Source organism: Sus scrofa, chromosome 6 (assembly GCF_000003025.6).
Source record: "Sus scrofa isolate TJ Tabasco breed Duroc chromosome 6, Sscrofa11.1, whole genome shotgun sequence".
Taxonomy (NCBI): domain Eukaryota; kingdom Metazoa; phylum Chordata; class Mammalia; order Artiodactyla; family Suidae; genus Sus; species Sus scrofa.
The window spans coordinates 53,191,453-53,217,867 of NC_010448.4; the positions used below are offsets into that span (position 1 = coordinate 53,191,453).

General features: G+C 55.3%; 1 protein-coding gene across 3 annotated transcripts in view; it reads right to left on the bottom strand.

Moving 5' to 3' along the window:
* SLC8A2 (solute carrier family 8 member A2) overlaps positions 10,025-26,415 on the bottom strand; it is a 35,013-nt gene continuing 18,622 nt past the window's right edge. For 2 of the 3 annotated variants that reach the window (XM_021094637.1, XM_021094638.1), the window contains 7 exons: positions 25,623-26,045; positions 19,536-19,639; positions 19,368-19,385; positions 17,893-18,017; positions 17,515-17,614; positions 13,387-13,665; positions 10,025-11,752 (listed from right to left, as the gene is read on the bottom strand). In XM_021094637.1, the coding sequence (XP_020950296.1) occupies positions 11,376-11,752; positions 13,387-13,665; positions 17,515-17,614; positions 17,893-18,017; positions 19,368-19,385; positions 19,536-19,639; positions 25,623-26,045 (1,426 nt within the window). In that variant the 3' untranslated portion in view covers positions 10,025-11,375. The remainder of the gene's footprint in view (positions 11,753-13,386; positions 13,666-17,514; positions 17,615-17,892; positions 18,018-19,367; positions 19,386-19,535; positions 19,640-25,622; positions 26,046-26,415) is intronic. The other variant, XM_021094639.1, reaches the window with a different exon arrangement.

Here is a 26,415-nt window from a genome sequence, read left to right on the forward strand (position 1 = left end):
GCGTGTTGGCAAAAAAATGCTTAAGGTGGAGGGTGCCAGGACTCTGGGTCCTTGGCTGAGTTGGTGTCCTTGGTGGAGTCAGGGTCCTCGCGCCAAGGGGTGCTCCCTCTGAAATTGTCCCACGTGCTGTCCCTTGGGTGATGCTGGCCCTTTAAGGAAGGCAAAGGGGCCAGAGAGAGGCTTTAATCACTGCCACACACACCCCGCCCCACAGATCGGGGTTTTGGAGCAGAAAATTAATTTAAATCACTTTTTAATTAAAGATGCAAAGCTCTCTGTGTGCGCCCCCTCTCTCCACCCCCGACTGCCCTCAGCTGAGGCTTAGGGGAGGGGCGGGGAGCTGGGGGTCTGGGACCCCAGCCTCACTTTAGGTCTTGGGGGATGCTGATGTCCCCTCACCCACGCTGGTTCTGAAAAAGAAGGGTGGCTGATCTGACAGTGCTGGTGGGGGGCAGTGAGGGTGGGGGCGAGTGGAAGGCCAATGCCGAGAAAGACAAGAAACTGGCAGAGAGAGGAGGAGGAAAAGGGGGGCAGACTGGGTTCTAGAGCCAGACAGATGGGGGGGGGGTGCCGGGAGGAGGGAGAGGAGGAAGGGAGATACAGAGACAGAGAGACAGAGAAGACAGGAGGCCGAGATGGGAGGTATTGGTTCCACTGCTCTGAGCTCTCGGTGCCCAAACAAGGAGGAGGAGCTTGGACTCTTGGGCATAAATCTTTTTAATTAAAGAGAAGAGCAAGGGGAAGATAGAAGTGTCTGGGAGAGAAACATGGGGAAGGCGAGGTACTGGACGGGGAGGAAGAGGGAGGCTGGCTTTCTCACTCTGGCCACCCCCCCCCAGGCTGTCTGTCCATCTGTCTGTCTGTCTCACACACACACAGGCCCATCTCTCCATCTCTCTCTAACCACAGGCCTCCTCTGCCGAGCTGTCTCCCTTAGGTGGGATAGACCATGGCTGGACCCTCCATCCCAGGCTGAGGAGGGAGTGGGTGGGTCCAGACTTGGCTCCAGGCCAGCGGGGTGACCTGAGCTTTCTGGTCCCACCTGGACTGCAGCTGTGAGGCGACATTTGGGCCCCTGTGAGCAGGGATCTGGAAGCATCTTCACTGCCCGTGTGCATTTCTCCCTGGGGCATGTGTCTGGGTCTCGTGTGCTTCTTGGTGGAGGCACAGACTCCCAAGGGAGCACCAGCCCTAGGAGGGGGTCTCACCCCCTAGGCTGGCCCTGCCCCTATTTTATTTTTTATTTTTATAAGCTTTTAATTAATGAATTAATTTTGTCTTTTTAGGGCTGCATCTGTGGCATATGGAGGTTCCCAGACTAGGGGTCGAATGGGAGCTGTAGCCGCCAGCCTATGCCACAGCCACAGCAACATGGGATGCGAGGAGCATCTGTGGCCTACACCACAGCTCACGGCAATGCTGGATCCTTAACCCACTGAGTGAGGCCGGGGATCGAACCCTCGTCCTCTTGGATACTAGTCGGGTTCATTAACCGCTGAGCCACAATGGGAACTCCCCCTGCCCCCATTTTACAGAAGGGAAGGGCCCAACCCACTGAAGCCTCCAGGAATAGATACAGGGCAACTCCCAGGTCTCCCCAACACCCATTTTCCCCAGCTTGGCCCCATCCTTTCAGTGGCCAGGCAGGACCTTCTGACTCACTTGGGTCCCCCCACCTGAGCACTGGTCACTGGGGCTGTGCCCACCAGGCAGCAGCCATCCCCAGGGACCCCCAGTGGTCCCCAGAGTCTGCTCTCAGAGGCTGGGGGGCCCAGGGAGTGAGCGAGGGCCGGCTCAGGGGCCCCCATCTTCTCTCCTGGTCCTGTTAGCCCTCTTTTCCATTAGCTGGGTTTGCCTCTCTCTCCTTCCTAGTCTCTCTCTGAGGGTCTGTATCTGTTCTTTTTGCTTTTTGTGGTTGTTTTTAGCCTGTGGCATATGGAGTTCCCAGGCCAGGGATCAGATCCAAGCCAACGTTGCTGTGCTTGATTTGGGTGGGGATTGAACCTGCATCCTGGTGCTGCAGAGACGCCGCCAATCCCATTTCGCCGTAGCAGGAACTCCCAAGGGTCTGTATCTGGACTGGGGGTGGGGGAAGAAGGGGCCCTCTAGGTGTGTCTTTTCTGTCCTGGGTGTCTGTCTCTCCGTCTCTGCCTCATGTGACCCTCCTTCCATTTGTTTTCCTGTCTCTGGGTCTCTTTGGTCTCTGTCTCCAGCGCCCTCTCATTTTCACTCGAGCTCCCACTCCCTCTCTTATCTCAGGGCCCTTCCCTCTCCACCCCCACTCCACCTCTGGGGACCTGTGCCCTTGGCCTCGGTCTCTGCACCTCTTGGCGCCCCCAGCCCATCCCTAGATCCCTACCCCGATGCCCAGGATGCCCAGGCCTTCCACAAACGCAGCCCCCTGCACCCTGCACCTGGCCCAGCTCCATGAGAAGGAAACATTTATCTTGGCGCCCCCTCCCCCAAGCCCGCGCCCGCCCCTCCGCCCGCCGGCCAGGGCCCATCCATCACCGGGGCTGGCGGCTCATTTGTCACCTGCTCCCTGCCGCCCCACCAAGCAATCATACCATTAGCCATGGCTCAGCAGAGGCCACCGGGAGGACCGGGAGGACCGGGGCCTGACCCTGGAGGGGGAGGGGCACAGGGCTTCGACTCCCCTCGCCCCCCAGACTCCCATTCTCGTCTCTCAGGCCTTTCTCTCCTTTTCCTCCCAATCTCCCTCCCTGTCTCCTTTCTGGGTGTCCCCTCTACTCCGCCTCCCCCCCCACTCCGTCCCTCCCAGTCTCGGGTGTGTGTCTGTCTCCCTGTCTCCGTCTCTCCCTCACTGTCCCTCTCTGAGTCTCCATGGTTCTAGGCCTCTGTCTCTCTGTCTCCCTCTGCCTGTGTCTCTGCATCTGGACCCCGCCTCACGCTGCTCCTGCCTCGCCGCCTCTTCGGCTCTGGCTTTCTCCCCTCGTATCTCCAGGCAGCTGCCTGTCTCCGGCTGTGTGTGCTGGTTGAGGGGCTGGAGGATCACTTTCAACCTGGCACCACTTCTGGCTGGATTTCGCTCCCTCTCCCATCTTCCTGAGCGCTGGCTTCCCCCTCTGTCTCATTCTGTCTCCTCCTGTCTGTCCCTGCCACCGCCCCCGCCACGTTCTGTTCTGACCCCCCCATCCCCGCCCTGCACCCCACGGCCCCTCCTCTCCACCCCCAGCTGCCCCTTGCAAGTCCATCCTCCTTGACATCTCCTTCCTTCTGCCTGGGGGGGGGAAATTGTAGGGAGAGGGCTGGAGGGGGTGGGGGTGGGGGAGGAGCAAGAGGGAGCAGAGGGAGTTCCTGTTGTGGCTCAGCAGGTTAAGAACCCGACTGATAGCCATGATGATGCAGTTTCAATCCCTGGCCTCGCTCAGTGGGTTAAGGATCTGGCGTTGCCATGAGCTGTGGGGTAGGTCGAGGATGTGGCTCAGCTCTGGTGTTGCTGTGGCTGTGGTGTAGGCTGGCAGCTGTAGCTCTGATTGGACCCCTAGCCTGGGAACCTCCATATGCCATGGGTATGGCCCTAAAAAGACAAAAGACCAAAAAAAAATTTTTTTTAAATAAAATAAAAATAGATCCTTTCCTGGAGCTCCCTGGTGTTCTAGCGGTTAAGGACTCAGCGTTATCTCTGCTGTGGCTCTATTTACTGCTGTGGTGTGGGTTCCATCCCTGGCCTGGAAACTTCCCCATGCCTCTGGCTTCTCCGGAAAAAAAAAAAATCCTTTTCTATATATCCATCCATCCATCCATCCATCCATCCATCTGTCTACCTATCTATCTATCTGTCCTATTGGTTCTGTTTCTCCGGGGACCCCTACTAATATTCTTCCAAAACCTAAAATGCTATAAGCATGTGAGACATGGCAAAGAAGCAAAAAGAACATAAGAGTTCAAAATGTAGCATCCTTCAGCAGGTGACTGGACAAGCAAAATGCGGTATTTTCCTCTGCAATATTATCCCATAAACGGAATGGAAGGAAGCTCAGATCGAAGCTACCACCTGAATGGACCTCGAAAACATGACTTATGCTGAATGAAAGAAGCCAGATACAAAAGACCACACATTGTAGGATTCCATTCATGTGAACTGCACAGAATAGGGAGTTCCTGCCATGGCTCAATGGTCAGCGAACCCGACTAGCATCCATGAGGATGCAGGTTTGATCCCTGGCCTCGTTCAGTGAGTTAAGGATCTAGTGTGGCTGTGGCTGTGGTGTAGGCCAGTGGCTACAGCTCCGATTGGACCCCCAGTCTGAGAACCTCCATATGCCGCCAGTGTGGCCCCAAAAGACAAAAAAAAAAAAAAAAAAAAAAAAGACAAAAAAAAAAGAAAAAGAAAAGAAAGAATTATCCAGAATAGGCAAATCCGTAAAGACAGGAAGCAGATCAGTGGCTGCCTGGGGCAGGGGTTTGGGGGGTGAGTGGGGGAGTGATGGCTAATGGGGATGGGGTTTCCTTTGGGGGTGATGAAGAGGGCCTGGAGCTAGATGGTGATGATGGCAGCATATGGAGGGACGCACTGAGCGAGGCCAGGGATCGAACCTGCATCCTCGTAGATACTAGTCATATTCATTTCTGCAGAACCATGAAGGGAACTCCAACACAATTTAAAAAAAAGAGTTCAAGATGTAGAGATCCACAGAAACTTTGAGACAAGAGGCAGTGGTGAGCTGGCTCTAAAGATGGCGTATCGTTTCTTGTGCCTGCTGTAACAAATTAATGTGGGAGTTCCCTTGTGGTGCAACAGGTTAAGGATCCAGCATTGTCACAGCGGCGGCTCTGGTTGCTGCTGTGGAGCGGCTTCGATCCCTAGCCTGGGCACTTCCAAACACTGTGGGTGCGGCCAAAAAAAAAAAAAAAAATTAGCATAAACTCAGTGCCTTAAAACAACATAGATTTATTCTGTCACAGTTCCAGAAGCCAAAAGTCCAAAATCAGCCCCAGTGGACCAAGATCAAGGTGTCAGCAGAGCCTCACTCACTCCGAGGTCTAAGGGAGAATCAGTTCCTCGCCTCTTCCAGCTACTGGGGCTGTGGCATTCCTTGGCTTGTGGCCACAGTGCTCCAGTCTTCAAAACCAGCATCTTCAGAGCTCTGCCCCATCTTCAAATGCCCGCCTTGTCGTGTGTAGTATTATCTCCCTCTCCTCCCCCTTCTAAGGATCCATGTGATCCCAGATGTTGCGGGATCATCTTCCCATCTCAATATCCTTAAGTTAATCACACCTGCAAAATCCTGTTTTGTCACAGAAGGGAACACCCAGCTTCCCGGAATTAGGACATAAATATATATATATAGTTTTTCTTCTGCTTTTTAGGGCTGCACACAAGGCATGTGGAGCTTCCCAGGTTAGGGGTCCAATCGGAGCTACAGCTGCCGGCCTACATCACAGCCTCAGCAACATCAGACTCAAGACGCATCTGCGACCTACACCACAGCTCACGGCAATGCCAGATCCTTAACCCACTGAGCGAGAGGCCAGGGATCAAATCCGCAACCTCATGGTTCCTAGTGGGATTCGCTTCCGCTGTGCCATGACGGGAACTTCAGGACGTGAATATATTTTGAAGGCTGTTAGTTAGCCCACCACGAATGGCCACCACCAATCCCTCCCCTCCTTCTATATCCACTCTCCACCCACCAAGAAGTGGCGTCTATTACCCTGCCCCTTGAACCCTGTGACTTGCCTCCACCGGCGAATAGGATAGATGTAGCCTTGCAGCTTTCGCAGTGCACCTCTGGAGCTCAGCCACCAGGGGGCGTCCAGGGGGAAGTGCGGTGGCCCAGTCCACCGACAGCACCCACTGCCAGCCACGAATGAGGGCACTTTGCATATTTTAAGCCCCAGACAAGCTCCAAGAGGAACACAGGCACCCGACGACGTCAGCCAACGTCACCACCAACACACAGAATCGTTAAAATCACTGCTTTAAGCCCCCAAGTTTTGGGGTGGTTTGTCACTCAGCAATAGAGAAGCTGATACACCCACAGAGACACAGACACAGGGGCGGAGGGGCAGTGGGGGGAGGGGGGCGGAGAACTGATATTTGGAAAGAGAAAGAGAAAGAGTGGAAGTGAAGAAGATGCAAATCGGGAAAGCCAAGCAGAGAGATAAAGAGAGGGAGGTGAAATTAAGGAAACGGAGGAGACAGGGTCAAAAAGACAGAAACTGTGGGAAAGAGGAGCGGGGGAGGCAGCAGTGCGCAGACAGGATACAAAAAAGAGAGAAACAGAAATTGTCAAGAAAGACACCGGCTCCTGTCAACAGCCCAGCTAGGCTTTCAGCCACCAGCCAGCCAGCCTCAACTGTCAGCCACGAGACCGAGCTATCTTAGGAGTTAGTCAGTTGCCTTCAGATAAATGCAGCCTCTGGCTGCAATTGTGAGGGACCCCAAGTCAAGCCGCAGAGCCTAAGTGAACTGAACCCAGCCACAAAACGTTTTAAGCCACTATGTTTTGGGTGGGTTGTTACGTAGCAACAGATACCCAGAACAGGATGCTTGGAGCACCAGGAAAATGTGCGCGAGGAAATTGGGGGCGTAGGGAGAGGTCTTAGGCTGGAAGATTTATTTGGAGGAAATAGGCTAAGAACTTGGGGAGCTGGTAGAAAGGTGACGGAGAGGAAATGTGGGTTTCAGAGTTTGGGGAAGGTCAGAGGATGGGGACTGGATCCCACTAAAGACCTTGATCTCCAAACAGGTGAGCAGAGGGTGTGGGCTCTGGGGCGTCAATTGCAGTGATGACGTCATCCAGCATCTGATTGGTTTTCCTCACCATCTACTCTGGGAGTTCCCTCAAACCTTTCTGCAGAAGAGACTGCTCCTGTCCCTCAACATTCAGTCTCCCACTTTTCCTTAAAAATTCTCCATGATTTTTAGCATCATGACTCAGAATTAAAACTACATTTCCCCCAGCTCCTCTGGTAGCTCAGTGTGGCCAGGTGACCCAGGTCTGGACCCTGAGCTCTAGAAGCAAGTGATACCTGGAACACCTGGGGCAAAGCCTTAAGAGGGTGGGGGAGCCGAGAACCTTTCACTCCTCTCCGTCCTTCTGGTTGGAAGATGTTGTCACAGAGATGCGCCGCCTGGGACCAAACAGATGAGGGATCGTGTTCTAGATCAGAGCCACAAGGTAGAAACAGCCCAGGGTTTCTTTTTTATTTTTTTTGGTTTTTTAGGGCCACACCCGCGGCACATGGAAGTTCCCAGGCTAGAGGTCAAATTGGAGCTGCAGCTGCCAGCCACAGCCACAGCCACAGGAATACAGGATCGGAGACATACCTGTGACCTACACCACAGTTCACGGCAACACCAGGTCCCCAACCCACTGAGCGAGGTCAGGGATTGAACCTGCATCCTCACGAATACTAATCAGATTCGTTTCCGTTGCTCCACGACAGAAACTCCCGCAGCCCAGGTTTTTTATTGCTCTCATGAAACAGAATTTCTGGGCCAGATGTGAACTGTTATGCAAGAGAGAATAAACTCTTATTTAAACCACCATTCCCTTGGATCCCTGTTATTCACATTTAAATCCGTATCTAACTGCTACCACTACAAATACAAAGGAGTACCCTAGTGACCTCATGGTTAAGGATCTGATATGTCACAGCTGTGGTGTGGGTTCAACCCCTGGCCCGGGAACTTCTGCATGCCATGAGCGAGGCCAAAAAAAAAAAAAAAGAAAAGAAAAGAAAAACTAGGAAGCTCTTACAAAGGCTTACACACAGCCACCCTCTCCAGGTTCCAGAAATTACCCCCTTCTCTTGCCCGGCAGGCCCCGAGGGGGCCCCACCATCCCTGGCCCGTCTCCCTACACCCTCGCACCTTATGCCTCGTCGACACCCCCTTTAAGACCTGCCTAGTTTACCCAGTCCAGTGCTGTCGGTGTCCTGCTGTGTCCTGCTTCAGAGTTCTTGGCCTCACAAGTGACAATGTGACCACCACTTCTGCTACCCTGTTTGGCACGTGTCCTCCACTGCAGTGTAAGCCCTGGGACAGGAGGGCCCCCAGCACAGCACCAGACGCGGGGGAGGCACCCAGTGGAAACGTGACTTAAAGAATCCCACCCCACTCACCCATTTCTTCTCCCCTGGGACTGGGATTTAACAACTGGGACTCAGGTTGGCAAAGCAGGTTCATGGGAGTTTGCATTTCTCTGTCCTGAGGCTGGCAACCGTGTGTGTGTGTGTGTGTGTGTGTGTGTGTGTAAGCTAGGAATACTTGGAAAGTGTAATTATTTCCATCTAGTGTGCTCTTACTATGTGCCAGATATTAGTCTTAAAAAAGCATGTATTTACCATAACAGTTCTCTGAAACAAGCACTGTCCATCCCCATTATGACTATTGTCCCCATTTTTCAGATGAGGAAATAGAACGGAGAAAACAAATCATTATGCTATGTTGCCTCTCACGACAACTAATTCAAATCGCTCCCAAGCCGAGTCCCCAGGAACTCCCTGGAGTCTGGAGGCGGGGCGGGGCGGGGGGGGGGGGGGGAAGAGATGAAGACGGGACATGTCCACATCCCAAGCTCTGGCGATGCTCCTCTTTCAAGCCTGGACCTTTCTCCCCCGCCCTCCCCTCCACAGACTGACCCCTTCCCGCCTCTACACCTTTTTCTCCCTGTTCTGGGCCCATTCTGCACCTCCTTCTCTGTCCTTCCTCATGGTGAGATTTGGGGCAAGTTGCTTCGTCTCTCTGAGCCTGTTTCCTCACCAGTAGAATGGGGGCGACTTTGATGACACCTGGGGGACCAGACAAAGGGGTTCCCTGGGGGAGCCCAGCACAGTGGGTGCTGCCCAACTGCCCACCAACGTTGACACCTGTTCTCCCAAGCTTCAGGCCCCAGGTGCTCTCCGATGCCCTTGCGTTCAGCACCCTCCTGCTCCACCTCTCCCCACCTCGCAGAAGAAGCCCTCTCATGCTGCATAGCTTCTTCTAGAACTTCCTCTCAAGATTCTCCAAAGCATGGTCTATGTGCTCTGGCTCAGTTTCCCCAACTCCCACCTCCTTCTCAGTCTAGATCAGCCTGACTTTTGCCTCCTAGCCCTCCCTCAACTGCTCACTTAAGGACTTAAACCCTGGGGCGGCCTCCTAGTCCTCATCTTCCTGGGCCCTGTCGACCACGCCTTCATTCTAGAAACTTCTCTCCGCTTCAGGTGCCCCCATCTCCCCGTTTCCCACCTACCTCTCTTCTCCTCCACTGACAGGTCTTCCATCTTCCCCGTGCCCCATAGGTGCTGGGGCTCCTCACGCACTGCTTTCTTCTCACATCACCCTCCCCCGCGGTCTGATGACCCTTCACTGCCAACAAACCCCGACTCTCTCAAACGCGGCCCCCTCTCCCGGGGGCTCCAGGTGACCCTGGACGACTTCCCTCCCTGACGCCTCCTCTAGATGCCCCTCAGGCACCTCACATTTCCTTCCATTTATCCCCCTCTTCGCTCCCCAAGCCCAGGAGAGACCTCACTCTCTGGGCTGGACATTTTCCACCGGGCCCACCCCCTCCCAGCCACTTGCAAGACTGCGGAAAAAGTCAACCCGGAAAGCTGCACACCCCGGCATGGGCTGTGCCCTCTGGCGGGACACGCGCGCGCATACACAGCTCCTGGCATTTCAGGAGTCTGAGAGTTACCTGCTTTCTTGAGGAAGCCCCCATCCAGCCCAGCTCTCCTCTTTTGTGATCCCAGGATATCCTAAAATGAGGAATAGTTTGTGACTGAGGGAACGGGGGCGTGGCCAGGGAGGCTCGGGGGTGGGTGGGCGGGCGTGGCCAGAGGGCAGGTCCAAGGGGCTGGCGAGGGGCGTGGCTAGCGACGCTCCGGGCACTGGGTGGGGGCGTGGCTACGGGAAGCTCCAGGCGGACCTTCAGCGCGGCAGGGGTCCAGCAGAGGATGGGGGAAGCATGGAAAAGCCCGGCTTATCTGGTCTATTTCACAGTTGCCCAAATCTCAAAGACCTCAGTAGCTCCCTCCTCCTGAATCGCAATTTCCCACGGAAAGGCTGTTTTTCAGGCAGAATTTCAAAGTTTTATGGCAACTTTTACAGAAATCACAAAGAAGAGAGACAGCGACGGGTACTGATGAGCTAGGAGTAGAGAAGAGGAGGGGGCAACAGGTCTGGGGTGTTGGGGCTGACGCACAACAGGACGGCAGGACGCTAAAAACCTGTGGGAAGCTGGCTGTTACAGGGTTGCAGGGACATCCTCAGGGTCCCAAGAAGTGGGCAGCCCTCCTCACACCCCAAGTGTGTCCTTTGGGCAGGAAACATCAACAGTAGGAAAATGCAGATGGCAAAACAACAGATGGGTGGCCTCCAAAGTTAAAAATGCCCACCCAGACCCCCTGGCCCTGGTCCCACCCTCCCACCCACCCACCCCTGGTGCCCATCAGGCAGAGATGTGGCAGCATTTGCTGGCTTGTAGCATTGGTCCTCTGGGACCCTCGGTCTCCTCTTCGAGGGTCCTGCCCGGATTGGCTGGCACTGAGGGCAAAATGAGCCTTCTAGATAGTCAGGGAAGATAGGCTGTCCTCCCTTCCATTTCCGGCCTCCTCCCCAAAGCCAATCCTCGTGGCTGGGGGAGTTTGCTGCCCTCTCAAAAGGAAAGTCTGTCATCCCCTTTTTCCCCAAGTCATGCACCCTCCCGCGTTCCCCCTCCCCCAAACACACTATGTACACACAGTGGCCCCTCCCCCCCCCAGGCATGGCTGGGCTCTCAGAGGTAGTGGAGGCAAGTGGGGGCGCTGGAATGTGAGAAGTTACAGATCCAAAGTGTGCCTCCTCCAGCTCCGGAACCCCTGGTCTTCCCTCCTTTCTCCAAGCCTCGAGAAGGAGAATGCGTGTCCTCCCAAGGGCCTGAGCCGAGAAACCAGGGAAGGCGTGCCCCCCATGAACCCCCACCCCACCCCCAGGCTGAGGGAGCTCCCTGAGGGTTGGGGGGAAGGGCTGAGATCTGTGACATCCCAGGACCATCAGCCTCCTTCCAGGGTCCCCCGGGGAGGGGGAGAGGGGCACAGGTCCGCTGGAGGAGGGGGGTCCTCTACAGGAAAGGGGGCTCATGGAGCAAGGATGGGCGGGTGTCTAGGGAGAGGATCCTGCAGAGCATCACAGGTGGGGTGGGTTCCTGCGGAGCAGCCTCGAGGCGGACATTTCTCCCGTCACAGACGGGGCTGGACTGCAGGGGGCAGCGTGTCTCGGCAGGAGGACCTGGGGCGGCTGTCAGTGGAAGGAGATTGCTTCCTAGGAGGAAGGGAGGCTGAGTCCCAGGAGAGGAGGCTGGCCCTCTGGAGGCCAAAGGAGACGCAGTCCAGCGTGATGCAGTGGTCTCGAGGGGGGAGGCCGAGCCTTGGGGGGACCCCTAGAAGCCCCGGATGTGGCAGTAGGCCTCGAGGCTGGCGAAGAGGATGTAGAGGAACCAGAGGCCCAGGAAGAGCGCGGTGGTGGCGAGCTTGGGACCGCGCGGGCCGCCCAGCTCGCCGCCGATGTGCGGCCGGCGCCGGTACAGCAGCACGGCGATGCCCACGAAGGCGAAGACGGTGAAGAGCGTGACGGAGAAGGCCAGCGTGCCGGTGCGCACCTCGAAGGGGCGGCCCTGCACCGCCCAGTACACGGCGGCTACCGACCAGGCCACGCCCAGGCCCAGGAACACGTTCACGGCATTGGAGCCCGTCACGTTGCCGATGGACGCGTCGGCGCACTGGTCCTGCAGCGCGGCCACCTTGCTGGCGAACGTGTCTGCGGGGGCGGAGAGGCTGCGGGTCAGCGGGGCTCCGCGGGCGGGGGGGTGGGTCGCTGGGCGGAGGCACCTGCTGCGCCCTGTCCCAAGGCTCCAGACCCCCTGCCCCAGCACCGCGCAAGCCTCGCCTCCCACTCCTGGGAGTTTGGGGCCCTTGAACCGACACAGGAGGCAAAGTCAGTCGCCAGCCTGCTGCCTGCCTTCTGTGGAACTTGTCTGCATCCAATGGGACCCACCATCTTACTCTCTGGAACTCACCGCCCAAGTGCCTGCTTTCCCTGGAATCCACTGCCAGGGTTTATGAAGTGCACGCCTTCTCTCTCTGAGACCCCCTCTCCCAAGGCCCGTCTCTTCACTGCTGTCTCCCACCCCTCTTTCTATGGGATTCATCTTCCGGTTTTTACCATCTCCCGCACCTTAGCTCTTCCACCTGGTTGCTTTGGGGACTGAAAGCAGTCCTGCCCCCCAGCCTAGTTTCTATTATGCCCCACCCCTTTCTATATTCTATGGAGTCTGCTGCCTGCTTTCTATGGGACTCGTTGCCCGCTTTCTGTGGGGCTCACCACCTGATTTTTGTGGAATCCACTCTGTATCCCAGGGGGCCCGCTGCCTACTTTCTATGGGACGTGCTGCCTGCTTTTGGTGGGAATCACTACCTGTTTCCCATGAACCCTGCCCGTGCTTCCACAGGCCCAAGCACCCCATTGCCACCTGGCTGGACAAGATGAAGGTTAGGTCTCACCCACATGGCCCCCCTTGGTTTCTGTCAGACACACCACCTCACTTCTCTGGCTTCCACCCATTCCCGAACGGCTTGCTAAGGCTGCACGTCCCCAGCATGGGGTTGGGGGGGGAGCAGCCCTCCCAGAACGGCTGCTTTCTACAGGACCCACTCACTTTCTGGGACTACAGCCCACCCCCTGACTCGTGGACACATGATGTGAGAAAGAAAGCTGTCAGGCTCCATGCTTGATCTCCTCCGACTGCAGGAATTAAAGTCTGGGCCACTCTCTTTCTAAGGGACCCTCCTCAGACACGGGGGAAGAGCGGGTCGGGCCATCGTGTTTCAATGGAACATACGCTGTCGTCTCTCGAGGCCTCACTCTCTTATTTCTGTGACATCTCCTCCAACACTACTCTGCCCCTCATCTTAGTTAAACTGCGATTCATTGTCCTGGTTCTTGTCACACCCCTGAGACAGAGGTCTATGGAATCTTCCATCTGGTTTCTTGGTGTGTGTGGGGGGATGAACATCTTGTTTCTATGGGACCCAGGCAGAATGGTTTTTAGGAAGGCACCTTATTTCTATGGGATGCCCCCCCGCCCCGGACCCCAACACCTGTCTCTTCAAAGCCTCGCCACCTTCTCCCTATGGAACCCACGGTCCGGTTTTTACCATGCCCGCCGTCTTAGTTCTTTGGGACATTCCACCTGGTGGAATCCATCCCCCGGCCCCTCCCCCACCTAGTTTCTATTCGAGCCACCTGTCTATTGCCGTAGGACCCGCCATGGGACCCGCCACGGTGGCTCTGGATGATCCCACCACCTGATTTCCACAGGGCCTTTCTCTTAGGCTCCGCCTGCCTGGCTTCTCTGAGACTCTACCCCAACAAGTGGTCTCCCGAGGAGTTACCGGGGATGGAAGTGCCCAGGGCCACGAAGACTACGGCATTGACAGAGTCCTTGAGGCCAACGGTGCAGCCAAAGTGGGAGGCGAGGTCTCCGATGAGGGCGGTGAGCAGGCCGATGACCAGGATGCAGACGCCGAAGCAGGCCCAGCCGTGGCAGTACTCAGTGGGGGGCACGCAGGCGAACAGAACCTTCCAGAACACCGTCAGGAAGTGCATGACGTAGTCAAAGCACGACGGCAGCCGCTCCTCCCGGGACCCGTCCTCCTCCTCCTCCTCGTCCCCTGGGGGCACACGACCCAGCTGGGGCACAAAACCATGCTTCCTTCCTCGCCTGTAGAACCCTTGTTTTGTTCAACTTCCAGAGAGCCAGTCCCATCAAATGAATTACCTTCCCAGAATCCCTTGCAGCTAGGAGAATGCATGGGCCCTGGGAAAAATAGTCACTTTCCAAGAATCACTGGAAGCTAGAGGAGGCAGGTGCCCAGCTAAAAATACTTGTTTCCCAGATACCTTTTGCTAAGGGTGGCCACATATGGACAGGCATATCTGCAGCTAGAAATATCCACTTCCTCTGATTCACTGCAGCTGACAGCAGCCATATGCTCAGCTAAAGGTGCTTACTTTCCCAGAATTCCCTGAAGCTGGAGAGAACCATATACCCAGCAAACGTTAGTCACCTTCCCAGCGCACCCTTGGGCAAGCAACGATGCTGTCCTAGGTGAAACAATATTCACTTTCCCAGAATCCCTTGCAGCAGCAGCCAAGTGACCCATTCTGGCAAGGAGACATAAACAGAGTTTCCGGAAAGCTCTAGCTTTTCAGAGTTGCTTATGCGACCTATGGTGACTGAACGTGACCCACTTTTGACCTGCAGTGACTTGTGCAATAGGAAAGTGTAAGTGAAATGTTTTGCTTTTTGCTTACTTCGCCTGAAACTGATAAGCAGAAAGCAATGAAGAAGCAAGGAACACACCTGAGTGTACCAAGCATTACATCTGGAAGGATGCTAATAAGAAATGCTGTAATCCCTGGCCAGCTGCTCAGAGCACATCAGGGGATAAAAGCCAGACAAGCCAACAAATCATGAAGCCACTTCCCCTGGTCCCACCCAATGACTCCTTGGAATGTCAGGGAGCAGAGGACAGCTGGGGGCCGTGGAGACAGAGAGAGGCTGGTAGATTGGGGGATTCAGATCGTATATCCCTTTTCCCACTTTTCTTGCCTACTTAGCTCCTTGGCTTGTTAATGAAATAAATGCTTGAATGTGTAAATGCTTTACTACTAATATAGATCGTGAGGCTTCTTTGGTTCTGCCTGTTGCATCTCAAAGAACGTTTTTGCTGCAACCCCAAGTAAAAGGGCATTGGAAACTAGAACTGGAAATCAAACTCAGCAGGCACTCTGCCTCTTCCTGCTTCCTCTTTCTTCCTGCCTGGAATACGGACTTGACACCTGGAGGTACAGCAGCTGTCTTGCAGCCATGAGGGCAACAGCTGAGAATAGGAAAAAGAAACCGAGGAGGAGCCTGGGCCTTTAACAACATTACTGAGCTGCTAACTTTTATTCCTCATCATGGCTGCATCTGTGGTATATGCAAGTTCCTGGGCTAAGGGTCAAATCAGAGCTGACGCTGAGGCCCACACCACAGCGGCAACAACACCACAGCTTGCGGTGACACTGGATCCTTAACCCACTGAGCCAGGCCAGGGATTGAAGCCACATCCTCACAGAGACAACATGGGTTCTTTACCCACTGAGCCACAACAGGAACTTCGGGGAGAGGGGGAGGCGCGGTTTTCAAAGATGCTTGAAACCAAGTCCAGCCTGTAAAGAGCTTACCATCAAGAAAGGGAGGCAGAGGAAGTACAAACGCATCTCTAAGTGCAAGTGGGACGTGATTCATCCCTAAAGGAACGAGAACCACTCTTCTCTGCCAGCACCTCACAAAGCTTTGTGCTCACCGGAAGAATCAAAAGGCATTTGTGGAACACAGTGCAAAATGATCCAGCCCCAGCCCAGATACTGGGGATAGAGCCTTAATTCAATGAGTTCATCCCAGGAAATGGACTTCAGAGCTGCCTGATACTCGATCTGTCTTCACTGTCGTCATCATGAGGATTATTCTTACTGTTGCTATGACCGCTACTTCCTCTGATGTAATCATGTGCTTTCTGTGCACCCAGGGCCTTCAAGACCGCTGTCTCGCACCCACAGTTACAGCGTCGTGCAACCCTTTTACCTTCATTAAGCCACTAGAAGGACGGTTCTGACTCCCACTGTTCTTAGAATGAAGCTCAGCCTCCTGAGACCTTGTACCACCCATTTCCTGCCAGTTTTGAGAACCTACACTCACACCCATCCCACCCTCTCCCTCTTCTGTCCACAAGCTCTCTCTGCCTCCAGGAGTTCCCCTCGTTTAAAATGTTCCACAGCTGGAATTCCTGCTGTGGCTCAGTGGGTTAGGAATCCGACTAGCATCTATGAGGACACAGGTTCCATCCCTGGCCTCGCTCAGTGGGTTAAGGATCTGGTGTTGCCCTGAGCTGTGGTGTAGATCACAGACGCAGCTCAGATCCCATGTGGCTGTGGCTGTGGTGTAGGCCAGGCAGCTGTAGTTCCAATTGGATCCCTAGCCTGGGAACTTTCATATGATGCTTGAAAGTAAAATAAAATAAAATAAAATAAAATAAAATAAAATAACATCCAAGCCCCCTCTGGACCCTGCTTACCTCCAGCCTCATCCCTGCCTGAAACAGTCACCCTCCCCAGAGGTGCCATGAGCTCTCATACTTCCAGACTCCCTACTTGGTTTCCCCTCTGCCTGGCTCCCTCCTCTCAGCTACCTCCTATTCCCACTGGAAGACTCAGATTAGAAGCCTCCTCCTCCAGGAAGCGCTCCCTGATCTTCAAGCTGGGTCAGACACCCGATCTGGGTTCCTGTAGCTCCCTGGGGTCCCCCATCTCAGTCCTGCCCACTCTGAGTTGACATTCTCTTGTGACAGGCCTGTCTTCCCCACTGGGCTGTAAGCTCTGTGAGGACAGGGAGGGCCCAAGCTTCCATGGTCATGTCTTTGTCCCCATCCATGCTCCTGCACAGGGCCGGGCCCAGAGAATCCCTCAGAAATAGATGTCAAAAGACTGTGGCTTCGTGGAGTTCCCTGGTGGTGCAGTGAGTTAAGGACCTGGTGTTGTCACTGTTGTGGCTCAGGTTGCTGCTATGGTGCAGGTTTGATCCCCAGTCTGGGAATTTCTGCATGCCATGGGCATGGCCAAAAATAAATAAATAAAATAAAAAGAGTGTGACTTCAGAGGAAGATGCCACTTTGCTTCTATTAGGACTACAACCTGTGTCTCTAGGCCTGCCACCTGGTACTTTTTCCCACACACCAATTTCTTTCCAACAAGTCTTTGTGTGTTTCCCGTTCCCACTAGCTTGGCCCCTCTGAAGGTAACCTAATGTTGTACAAGGGGCAGAAGTCCTGAGTTCTGCCCTAGCACTTTCTGGATTCCCTGCGGGACTTCAGGCCAGTCCCTCTTAGGTCTCCCCCTCGCTTTCTCCAAGACAATCTGTGAATCCAGGTGTCATCATACATGCAGCCACATGGGGGCAGTGTGGGCCTGTCTGAGCCCTAAGTTGGGGGGGCATGAGACCGGCTCAGGTGGGAGAGCTGGGTACCCTGGTGACTGTCTCCATGGCAACAGAGGGGCCCAGGCTGTGTGGGGGAGGCCATGCCTTTTAACCTGTTTCCACCCTCCAGTCACCGGAGGCCAGGAGAAAGCCTGGGCTGAGCCCCTTCCTCCCCACAGCTCTGCCTCTCCACCAGCTTTCTATGTCTCTGTGCCTACCTGCCTCTCTCTCTGACCCTCCGCGTCTTCATTCTCCACATTGTTCCTGCTTCTTCCGCATCTCTGTCCCTCCGGGATCTGGGTGCCTCTGTGTGTCTGTCGCTCCTATTTGTATCTGTCCCCTATTTTTTCCTTTGTCTTTCTGCAACTGTTTCTTGGTCTTTCTCTTTGGGTCTCTCTGCTCTCCTTCCTTCTCTCCTTGTCCATCTTTCCCTGTCTCATTTCTCTCTGTCTCCCCACCCCCTTCTTCTCTCTCCCTGCCTCTCTTCTCCCTCCCCACTTACCTGCGCTCACCGTAATTGCCTCTAAAAACTGCTCTCTCCACGAGTGGGTCCCAATCACCAAAGCCAAGTTCGTTTTCTTGATGAGTTTATCCACCGTGTTCTGGGGATGAGAGGGGGAGAGACCATCGCCCAGATCACCCCGGGCAGCTCCTCCACGAGGGGTCCTGGGGATGGGGGCTCACACCTCATGCTCAAGGGTCCTCAACCTCTGTACCTGGGTCCTGCTGGCAAGAAGGGACACGGGAGGCCTTGCTCTCCATGGTGCTAGTGGAGAGGTCCGGACGATGGCGTCAGACCTTGGTGGCCCTCATAGTGGATCCCCCCACCGGACAAACGACTCAGGCCAGACTCCAGGAAAGTGAAACCCCAGAAAATCACCTTAAAATCATATGACTCCTCAATGATGACCTCCAGCCGGCAGTTTTCCCCAAGAACCGGCTTGCCCATCTCTGCTATCCTCCGAGCCTCTTCCTCCTCAGCCGTTGGTTTCCTGTCCCCGTCGCCTGCGACACGAGGGATGGGAGTTTAGACTCCAGGGAGGCTTACCTGGGCCTGAGATGCCTCTCTTACCTTTTCCCATTGATAAAGAAAACCCTGTCTGCTCTTCTCTAGGACGGCTCCTTGCGGACGCTTCCCCAGCCTGCCCCCCCCCAACCCCCGCCAACCCATCTGACCGCCGTCTTTCCCAATTTGAGACCCGGCTCCCATGGGCTGGTCCACGAAGTTCAGTTGATGGGCTCTGAGGATCATATGGTGGGAGCTGTGTGACCTTGGGCAAGGCCTCAGGCTCTCTGTGCCTCAGTGTTCATATCTATAAAATGGGCACAATAATAGTACCTACCTAGGGTGGTTGTGAGACTTAAAGGCGTTCCTTCCTGTGAAGCGCTTAAAACAGTGCCTGGTACCCAGTAAATCATCCACAGTGTTAATTTATGATTTTCGCCACCATCATTGTCACCATTCAAGCTCTGAAAATATCCTAGAGTGTATCTGAGGTGGTGACGAGGGCGGGGGAGTCCCAATATTGATACAAATCTCTGACCCAGAACCACCTACACCTGCCTCTGGGCTCATTTATCTCCCCAAAGCACGGTGACACTTTGATCCAAGCCCAGGTACCAACCCAATCCTAACTCTCATGAGAAAGCCACCTGCCAACCTGGAACATTCTCAGAAAACCAAGCCTGAGCAAAAGATGACTTTCATTGTGTTAAGCTCCTGGGATCCGGGGGCCCTATTAGTTCCAGCGGCTTGTACTACTTCCACCAGCTAACACAGTCCTCAGTCTCTCCCCATCCGAACCCCAGATCCCAGTTCTGACTTCGACTCCCAAACTGCTCTGTCGCTACCTACAAAACTCCGATCCTAGTCCCAACTCTCACCCCAGTCTCTGACTCTGGCCCCAACTCTCACCTCAGCTCCTTCCAAGTCACCTCACATTCCAACTTCGGCGCTGACCCAAATCGGACCCCAGTTCTAACTGGATCCCGCCGCAAAGCCAGAAACCCATCTCCATCTTAACTCCAGCTTGGACCCAGTCCTAATACTGAGCCCCAAACCCAACCCCGCCCTCGCCCTAATGGGTCCCGAGCCTAATTCCCTCTGATTCCACCCCCAACCCAGACTGGCGGGGTCTTAACTTCCCCTACCTCCCCCGTCTCAGCTACAAATGAAACATGGCCTTGGCCTCCACACCTCTGTCACCTCACATTCACACAGGTCCCCCCACGTTTATCTCACCCCCAACCTGCCTCAAACCAGACCAGGGTGGAAGGATTGAGGCTCTGACTCTCCCCCGAGATCCTCCCTCCTGGGCCCCCCTACCCCCAAAGCCCAGAGGTAACTCCACTCACCTTGACTGAGGAGCAGAGCTGGGGAGAGACAGAGACAGGGAGAATGTCAGCTCGCTTCCCCGGGAAGCTCGGATCCATGAGCTTGCAGATGCTCTCACAATCACGGTTTCAAGGGCACCCCCGCCCTGGACCCCTTACCTCGCCCACAGCCCCCCCAGCACCCCTCACCTGAAATCCCTCGCTTGAGCCACTGCGGCTGGCCCAGCTCAATGAAGAAATTATCCTTCTTCTCATATTCCTCGTCATCAACTATCTTCACCTGGAGAGTTTTCCTGAGCAGGGAGACAGAACACCCAGCATGGGGCCCCCCTCCCCTGAGTCGCCGGATCACTCCCCCATCAGCCACCCAGTTTCTGAAGCATCCGCTTCATCTCAGGCTTTGTAATCTCCTTTAATCCTCACAACACCCTGGGGGAAAGGCTCTTTTATTATCCCTATTTGACAGAAATAAGCTCAGAAACAGCGGCGGAAGTTGAGTTTGTATTAAATGTCAACCCTGAGGGACCCTGATAAAAACCTAAGTTACACTGGGTGCTTCCTCTGCTCAAAAAACTCACATGGCTCCCCTCTTACCCAGAAATAAAAGTCAAAGTCATGAGCAGGGCCCACAGGGCCCCATGCAATCTGGCTCTTTTCCCCCTTCTGGCCTCCCAGCCCTTTCCTCTTCGCTCACTCACTCCAGGAACACTGGCCTCCCTCCCTGTGTCTTGAACATACCAAGCCTGCCCGTACCTCAGGGCCTTTGCACTGACTGTTCCCTCCATCTAGAACACTGGTCCCCCACATGCATTCCTTCCACTCCTCCAGTACTCTGCTCAAACTTCACCTTCTTTTTCAATGAGACCCACTCCCATCACCTTCTTTAATACTGAAATCCAGAGGTCCCATCGTGGCTCAGTGGAAACAAATCTGACTAGCATCCGTGAGGACACAGGTTCGATCCCTGGCCTTACTCAGCGGGTTAAAGAACTGGCGTTGCCATGAGCTGTGGTGTAGGTCACAGACACGGCTTGGATCCCACGTGGCTGTGGCTGTGGCGTAGGCCCGTGGCTACAGCTCCAATTCAGCCCCTCGCCCAGGAACCTCCATATGCCACGGGTGCGGCCCTAAAAAGACAAAAAACCAAAACGAAACCGAAATCCATCCCTGCCCCTGCTCCAGCGAGTTCGGCCCCCTTCCCCTCCTCTTCTTTGTTCCAGATCATCTTCTAACGCACCAGCTAATGTGTTTATTTTGTTCATGGTTTGGCCTTTGCCTCTTCACATTAAAATGTTAAGTTCCTGATGCAAATAGAGATTCTCACACTAAGCGAAGTAAGTCAGAAAGAGAAAGATAAATGCCATGTGATAGATCTCAAATATGACACAAATGAACCCATCTACAAAACAAACAGACTCACAGAGAGAACAGACTTGTGGTGGGAGTGGGATGGATGGGGCGTTTGGGGTTAGTGGATGCAGACGACTGCATTTAGAATGGATGCGCAGTGAGGTCCTGCTGCACAGCTCAGGGAACCGGATCCAATCTCTTGGGATAGAACATGATGGAAGATGATGTGGGAAGATTTTCTTCATCTCTCTGACCTTTTCTGCCTCAGTCTCTCCCCAGCTCTCTGCCAATTTCTGCTGTACAACAAAGTGATCCGGGTCACTTTGCTGCACAGCAGAAATTGCCACAACATTGTCAATCAACTATACCGTAATTAACAAAAGTAAAAAACAGGAGTTCCCACCATGACGCAGTGGTTAACGAATCCGACTAGGAACCATGAGGTTGCGGGTTCGATCCCTGCCCTTGCTCAGTGGGTTAACGATCCGGCATTGCCGTGAGCTGTGGTGTAGGTTGCAGACGCGGCTCGGATCCCGCGTTGCTGTGGCTCCGGTGTAGGCTGGCAGCTACAGCTCTGATTCGACCCCTAGCCTGGGAACCTCCATATGCCGCAGGAGCGGCCCAAAGAAATAGCAAAAAGACAAAAACAAACAAACAAAAAAAACAATGGTGTTCCCGTTGCGGATCAGCGGGTTAAGAACCTGACGAGTATCCATGAGGATGTGGGTCTGATCCCTGGCCTTGCTCAGGGGGTTAAGGATCCGGCGTAGACACAAGCTGCGGCATAGGTTGCATATGTGGCTGGGATCTGGCATTGCTGTGGCTGTGGCACAGGCCAGCAGCTGCAGCTCTGAATGGACCCCTGGCCTGGGCACTTCCATATGCCACCGGGGCAGCCCTGAAAAGATGGTAATAAAGATAAATGTTTTCAACAACAAGAACAACAAAAATGTAAGTCCCCCCAGAGCAGTGATCTTGGTTCGCTTAGGTTCTTTGTTCTAGACCCAATGCCGGGAGACCCTTGGCTTCCTGCCCTCTGTCCTGACCACGTTTGGAGGGGTAACAGAGTGCTAATTGATTTCCTCAGCATCCCTGCTGCCATGGTAACCAGAGGGTGGGAGGGGAGAAAAAGCCAGCAGTCATCTGTCTCCTTCAGGCACACAACCCACCGCCCTAGATTGCCAAGACCCACAACTCCCCAAAGCCCATAGCTCTGCCACTAGCAGCTTTTTCAGCTGTAGGAACCACAAGGCCTGGCCCCAGGACCCAGAAACACAAACACCCAGCCTACACAGTCACCCAGCAGAGGAAGCACAGCCAATCACACCGCCCACACCCACATGCCACCATACCCAGCAGCCATTCCCTATGCAGTGGCAAAATCGCACAGACCAGATGCCAATTAGCACAACACCCCCACCACAGCCTGGGTGACATCGCCAACCTGTAAGACCCCTGCCAGGGCTCCATGTAGACTCTCCTTCCTTATCCCTCACTCTTTGTGCCTCCTGGCATCTGTTTATTCTCTCCGCATTCATCCTCCTTGTCTCTCTCTGCCCATCTTTCAGCATCTCTGTGTCTCCCTCTCCATCTCTCTGACCTTCTCTGTCTCAGTTTCTCCCTAGCCCTCTGCCCCTCTTCTGTGTTCTCTCCCCATCACCATCTCTCAGTGTCCACAAAGCCGAAGAGCCAAAGTCAACACAATCTAAGCAAAAGGGTCTCAATCACCAACTAGTCATTCAACAGACCTAGTTCAACGCACAAACTCGCAGGACACGGGGACACCCATGCAAACACAGAGGCGCACAAGACAGTCATGTGGGGACATACACCCACTTCCACCATCATCCATTCCCGGTCTCAAGATATTTAAACATCTCTGTGGGTGGAAAGAAACGGCGGCCCCTTCCCCTTCAGGAGTGGGCTGGGAGCTGTCCGCGGTGCTGAAACGCCGCAATGAGGTCGGGGGGGGGGTGTCGCCTGAGATGCGCTTCTCACACACCCTGACACACGCAGACAGCTGCTGACACGTTGACAGGGCGATACACACACATCTCCAACGCTCACTCTCCCGCAGACACGCCATGATCCACTGACACACATGACTGACAAGCACATCATCTGGCGCCACGATGGACGCCAGAAGGAGGACCCAGGACCCAGAAGGAGGAGAAACCCAACCAGCGGGAGACAGCAAGAGGGACTCAGGTTAGACAAGGGCAGGACTTCCTGAGATCAAAGCAAGCAGCCTTAGGAGGATGGGATTAACAGATACACAACACTCTATATAAAATAGATAACTACGAGGATTTGCTGTGGAGCATAGGGAACTATATACTCAATCTCTTGTAACAATGAATAATAGAGAAGAATCTGAAAAAGAATACACAGGCACGTAACTGAATCACTTTGTCCTACACTTGAAACTAACACAATATTGTAAATCAACTATCGTTCACTATAAATAAATAAACAAATAAACCAACAGCAACAGCCGTTCTCTCCAGCCTGGCATTTTGTCCTCCTCGAGCCCACCCCGCTTGTTTCCTGGAAACCACACACGGCCACTCCTTGCAACCTCTGATTTCGCACCCAGTCTCTTCCTCAGCCTGTCTCCCGTTCTCTCTCGCTGACTCAAACTCTTTTGTCTCCGCAGCATCAATAGGATCTTTCCAGCAGATCCCCTTGTGGCTCAATGGTAACAAATCTGACTAGGAACCATGAGGTTGCAGGTTCGATCCCTGGCCTTGCTCAGTAGGTTAAGGATCTGCCGTTGCCATGAGCTGTGGTGCAGGTCGCAGACGCGGCTCGGATCTGGCGTGGCTGTGGGTGTGGTGTAGGCAGGTAGCTGCAGCTCCAATGTGACCCCTAGCCTGGGAACCTCCATATGCCATGATCATGGCCCTAAAAAGACAAAAGGCAAAAGACAAAAAAAAAAAAAAAAAAAAAAAAAAAAGGACCTTTCCTTCCCTGAGTCCCACTGAGCACTGAGTTTCCTCAGTGAAAAGAATGTCTCTCTTTATCACCTCTGCATCTTGCTCCTTTTAATCGCCTCCACTGCAGTCTCCCAGTCCCTTTTCCCTTCTCTTGATGGGACCCTGTCACTCAGCTTCCTTCCACATTAGGATCTACCTCGAAGTTTCCGTCAGTCTCTCTCCAGCTCTCTGTCTCTCTTGTTTCTCTCCCTGACTCTCCGTTACTCTGGAGCCGTCTCTCCCTGACTCTCTCTCTCTCTGGGTGCCTGTCCCTCTTTCTCTTGTACTCTCGGTCCCACCACCCCGTCTCCGGGTGTCTCTCTCCCATCTCTGTGTGGATGCTGCCTGGGGCCAACCCTCCAGCCCGGCTGCCTGGAAGCATCTCTAATTAGCGCCTGCCCGTCAGAGAAAGGATGTGTTTCCCTAAACGCTAATTAGCCTCCTGTTCTCTGTCTCAGGAGAAGAAGCCACAGCTGGAAGCTTGGGCCGGGGGCGGGGGACAGAGGGTGTCCAGACTGGGGAAGCCTCGTGGGGGAGGAGAGGGCCAGTGGGGCCCCGCAGCGAAGACGGCCAGAAGGGCTGGAACCAGCAGAAAGTCACCTTCCCCCAATCCCTCTGCCTGGTGGGTGTGAGAGATGGGGCCTGGACTGGTGCCCTCAGCCCCCCACTCCAAGGTCTCAACTCAAGCCAGACGGAGAGCGCGGGAGAAAGAGAGAAGGGTATGGAGAGTCCGGGACTGAAATACAACCCAGTCAGAGAGCGCGTGCCTGGGGACGGAGATCTGGAGATTGACAGAAACCCGGAAAGGGACTGCGGGGAGCGGGACGCCGAGACGCGAGGGGAGAGACCGAGCGCCGGAGGCCGAGCGGCAGAGGCTGGGAGGAGGGGAGGGAAGGGGAGCGCGGCGGGGGCGCTGCCCGGTGGGAGGAGCGTGGGCGGCCGGAGGAGGGAGACAGACGGGCGTGCGGGGGCGGCAGGGAGCGGACCAGGGAGGGGAGGCACCTTCTGCCTCCCAGGCAGGCAGGCAGGCAGGCAGGCGGGTGGGGGATGTGAGGCTGCAGGCACAGGCGGGAGAGACTCGGGCATCTGTGTCAGGGGGCGGCCGGGTGTCTGGGCGTTGACAACAGCCCTGCCCCTGGGACTGTGTGTGTTTGTATGTGCTCGTGTGTGCGTGTTGGTTGTGTCCGTGCGTCTACATATGTACGACTGTGTATGCAGCTCACCTCCTGAGACTCCATCCCATCCCCCCAAATCCCAGCTCTCCAGTTCCCCTGTGGCTCTCCCTAGCCCCCCATCCTCCTAGCTCGGTCTTTTCCCAAAGCCTCGCCCACATTCGCCTTAGGTCTCCAGCAATTTCCTCAGGTCCTTCCTCTACCCGGCAGCTCCACGCCTTTCCCTTCCCCGCCTCCTCAGACCCCCACCCCATCTTGGACCCCGCCCTCTTCCGCCGTCCTTTTCCGGGCGTCCCCTACCCAGGCCCTAGCCTTCTTCTTGGGCCTCGCCTCTTCCCTATTCCACAGACTCGCCTTCTAGTTCCACAGACGTCTTCCCACCTAGCCACCCTCAGGGCACACACTCCTCCATTCTACCAACTGAGCCCTCCACGGTCCTCTCACCAGGCCCCATCCCACTTCGTCTCCTCGCTTGGCCTTTCCTGCTGGGATCCCACCCTCCTCTACCCCAAAACGGCCCAGTTCTCCCAGGCCCCGCCCACGCCCCCTCCCAACACCTTGGCCACGCCCCGTCGCTCCAGTTTCCTCCCTCCTCTCCCTTGTCCCTCCCCCTCTCTGGGCCCTGCCCCACCTCCCCAGGCCTTTCAAGGACACGGCTGCACCAAGGTCGCACCCTTTCCCACGTCCGCCCGAGGCCCACCCACTCCCAGGCCACGCCTATTCCCCAGGCTCCGCCCCACAAGGCGCTGCCCCGCCCCCTGGCCCGCCCGCGCGCTCACATGGTCTCGTCGTCGCCAAACTCGAGCTCGCCGCACGCGTCCTCGTAGTGCACGCCGCCGCCGCGCGCCGTGCCGTCCACCGTGCGGTAGGGGAGGCGCACCGTGCCGCGCGCACCCGAGCTGCGCACAACGCGCACATCCACGGTGCCCATGCACTCGCTCACGTGCAGCAGGCGGTCCTGGAAGGAGAAGATGCCCGCGTGGTCGTCGTCCAGGATGGTGACGGTGGCCAGCAGCGGCGCCACCAGACGCCCCTTGGGCCGCCCGCCGCCGTCGGGTTCGAACATGCCCTGCGCGTCGCCCACTCGCAGGTTCAGCAGCCGCACGAAGAAGTGCTCGTCCTCCTCAAAGATGTCGTCGTCGATGATGCCGATCCGCAGCTCCTTCTGGGTCTCGCCCGGCTTGAACACCAGCGTGCCCTCACTGCGGTGGAGGAGGGGGGGGGAAGAAAGGGGTGAAGGTCGTTCAGAGGCTCAGGGTGGGCTTCCCTGAGGAGGGGGCACCAAGGAAGAACTCACAAGTATGAGGGAGGGCAGGCATTAAACAGACACTACAGAGGGTAAATGAGCGCGGGCTTCTCGGGGCAGCAGGTGCAGCAGAGGAAGAAGACAGAGTTGGTCCCTCCCACAACGGATCCGAAGAGGAGTAGGAGGGCCGGTATTAAACAGTTGGTGATGAAGTGAGGGCAGGGCAGGCTTCGCAGGGGAAGATTTAGTGGGCAGGAGAGCTCCAGGCAGAGGGAACAGCACATGCTAAGTCCCAGGGTGGAGAGGGAGCCTGGAGTGTTCCACAG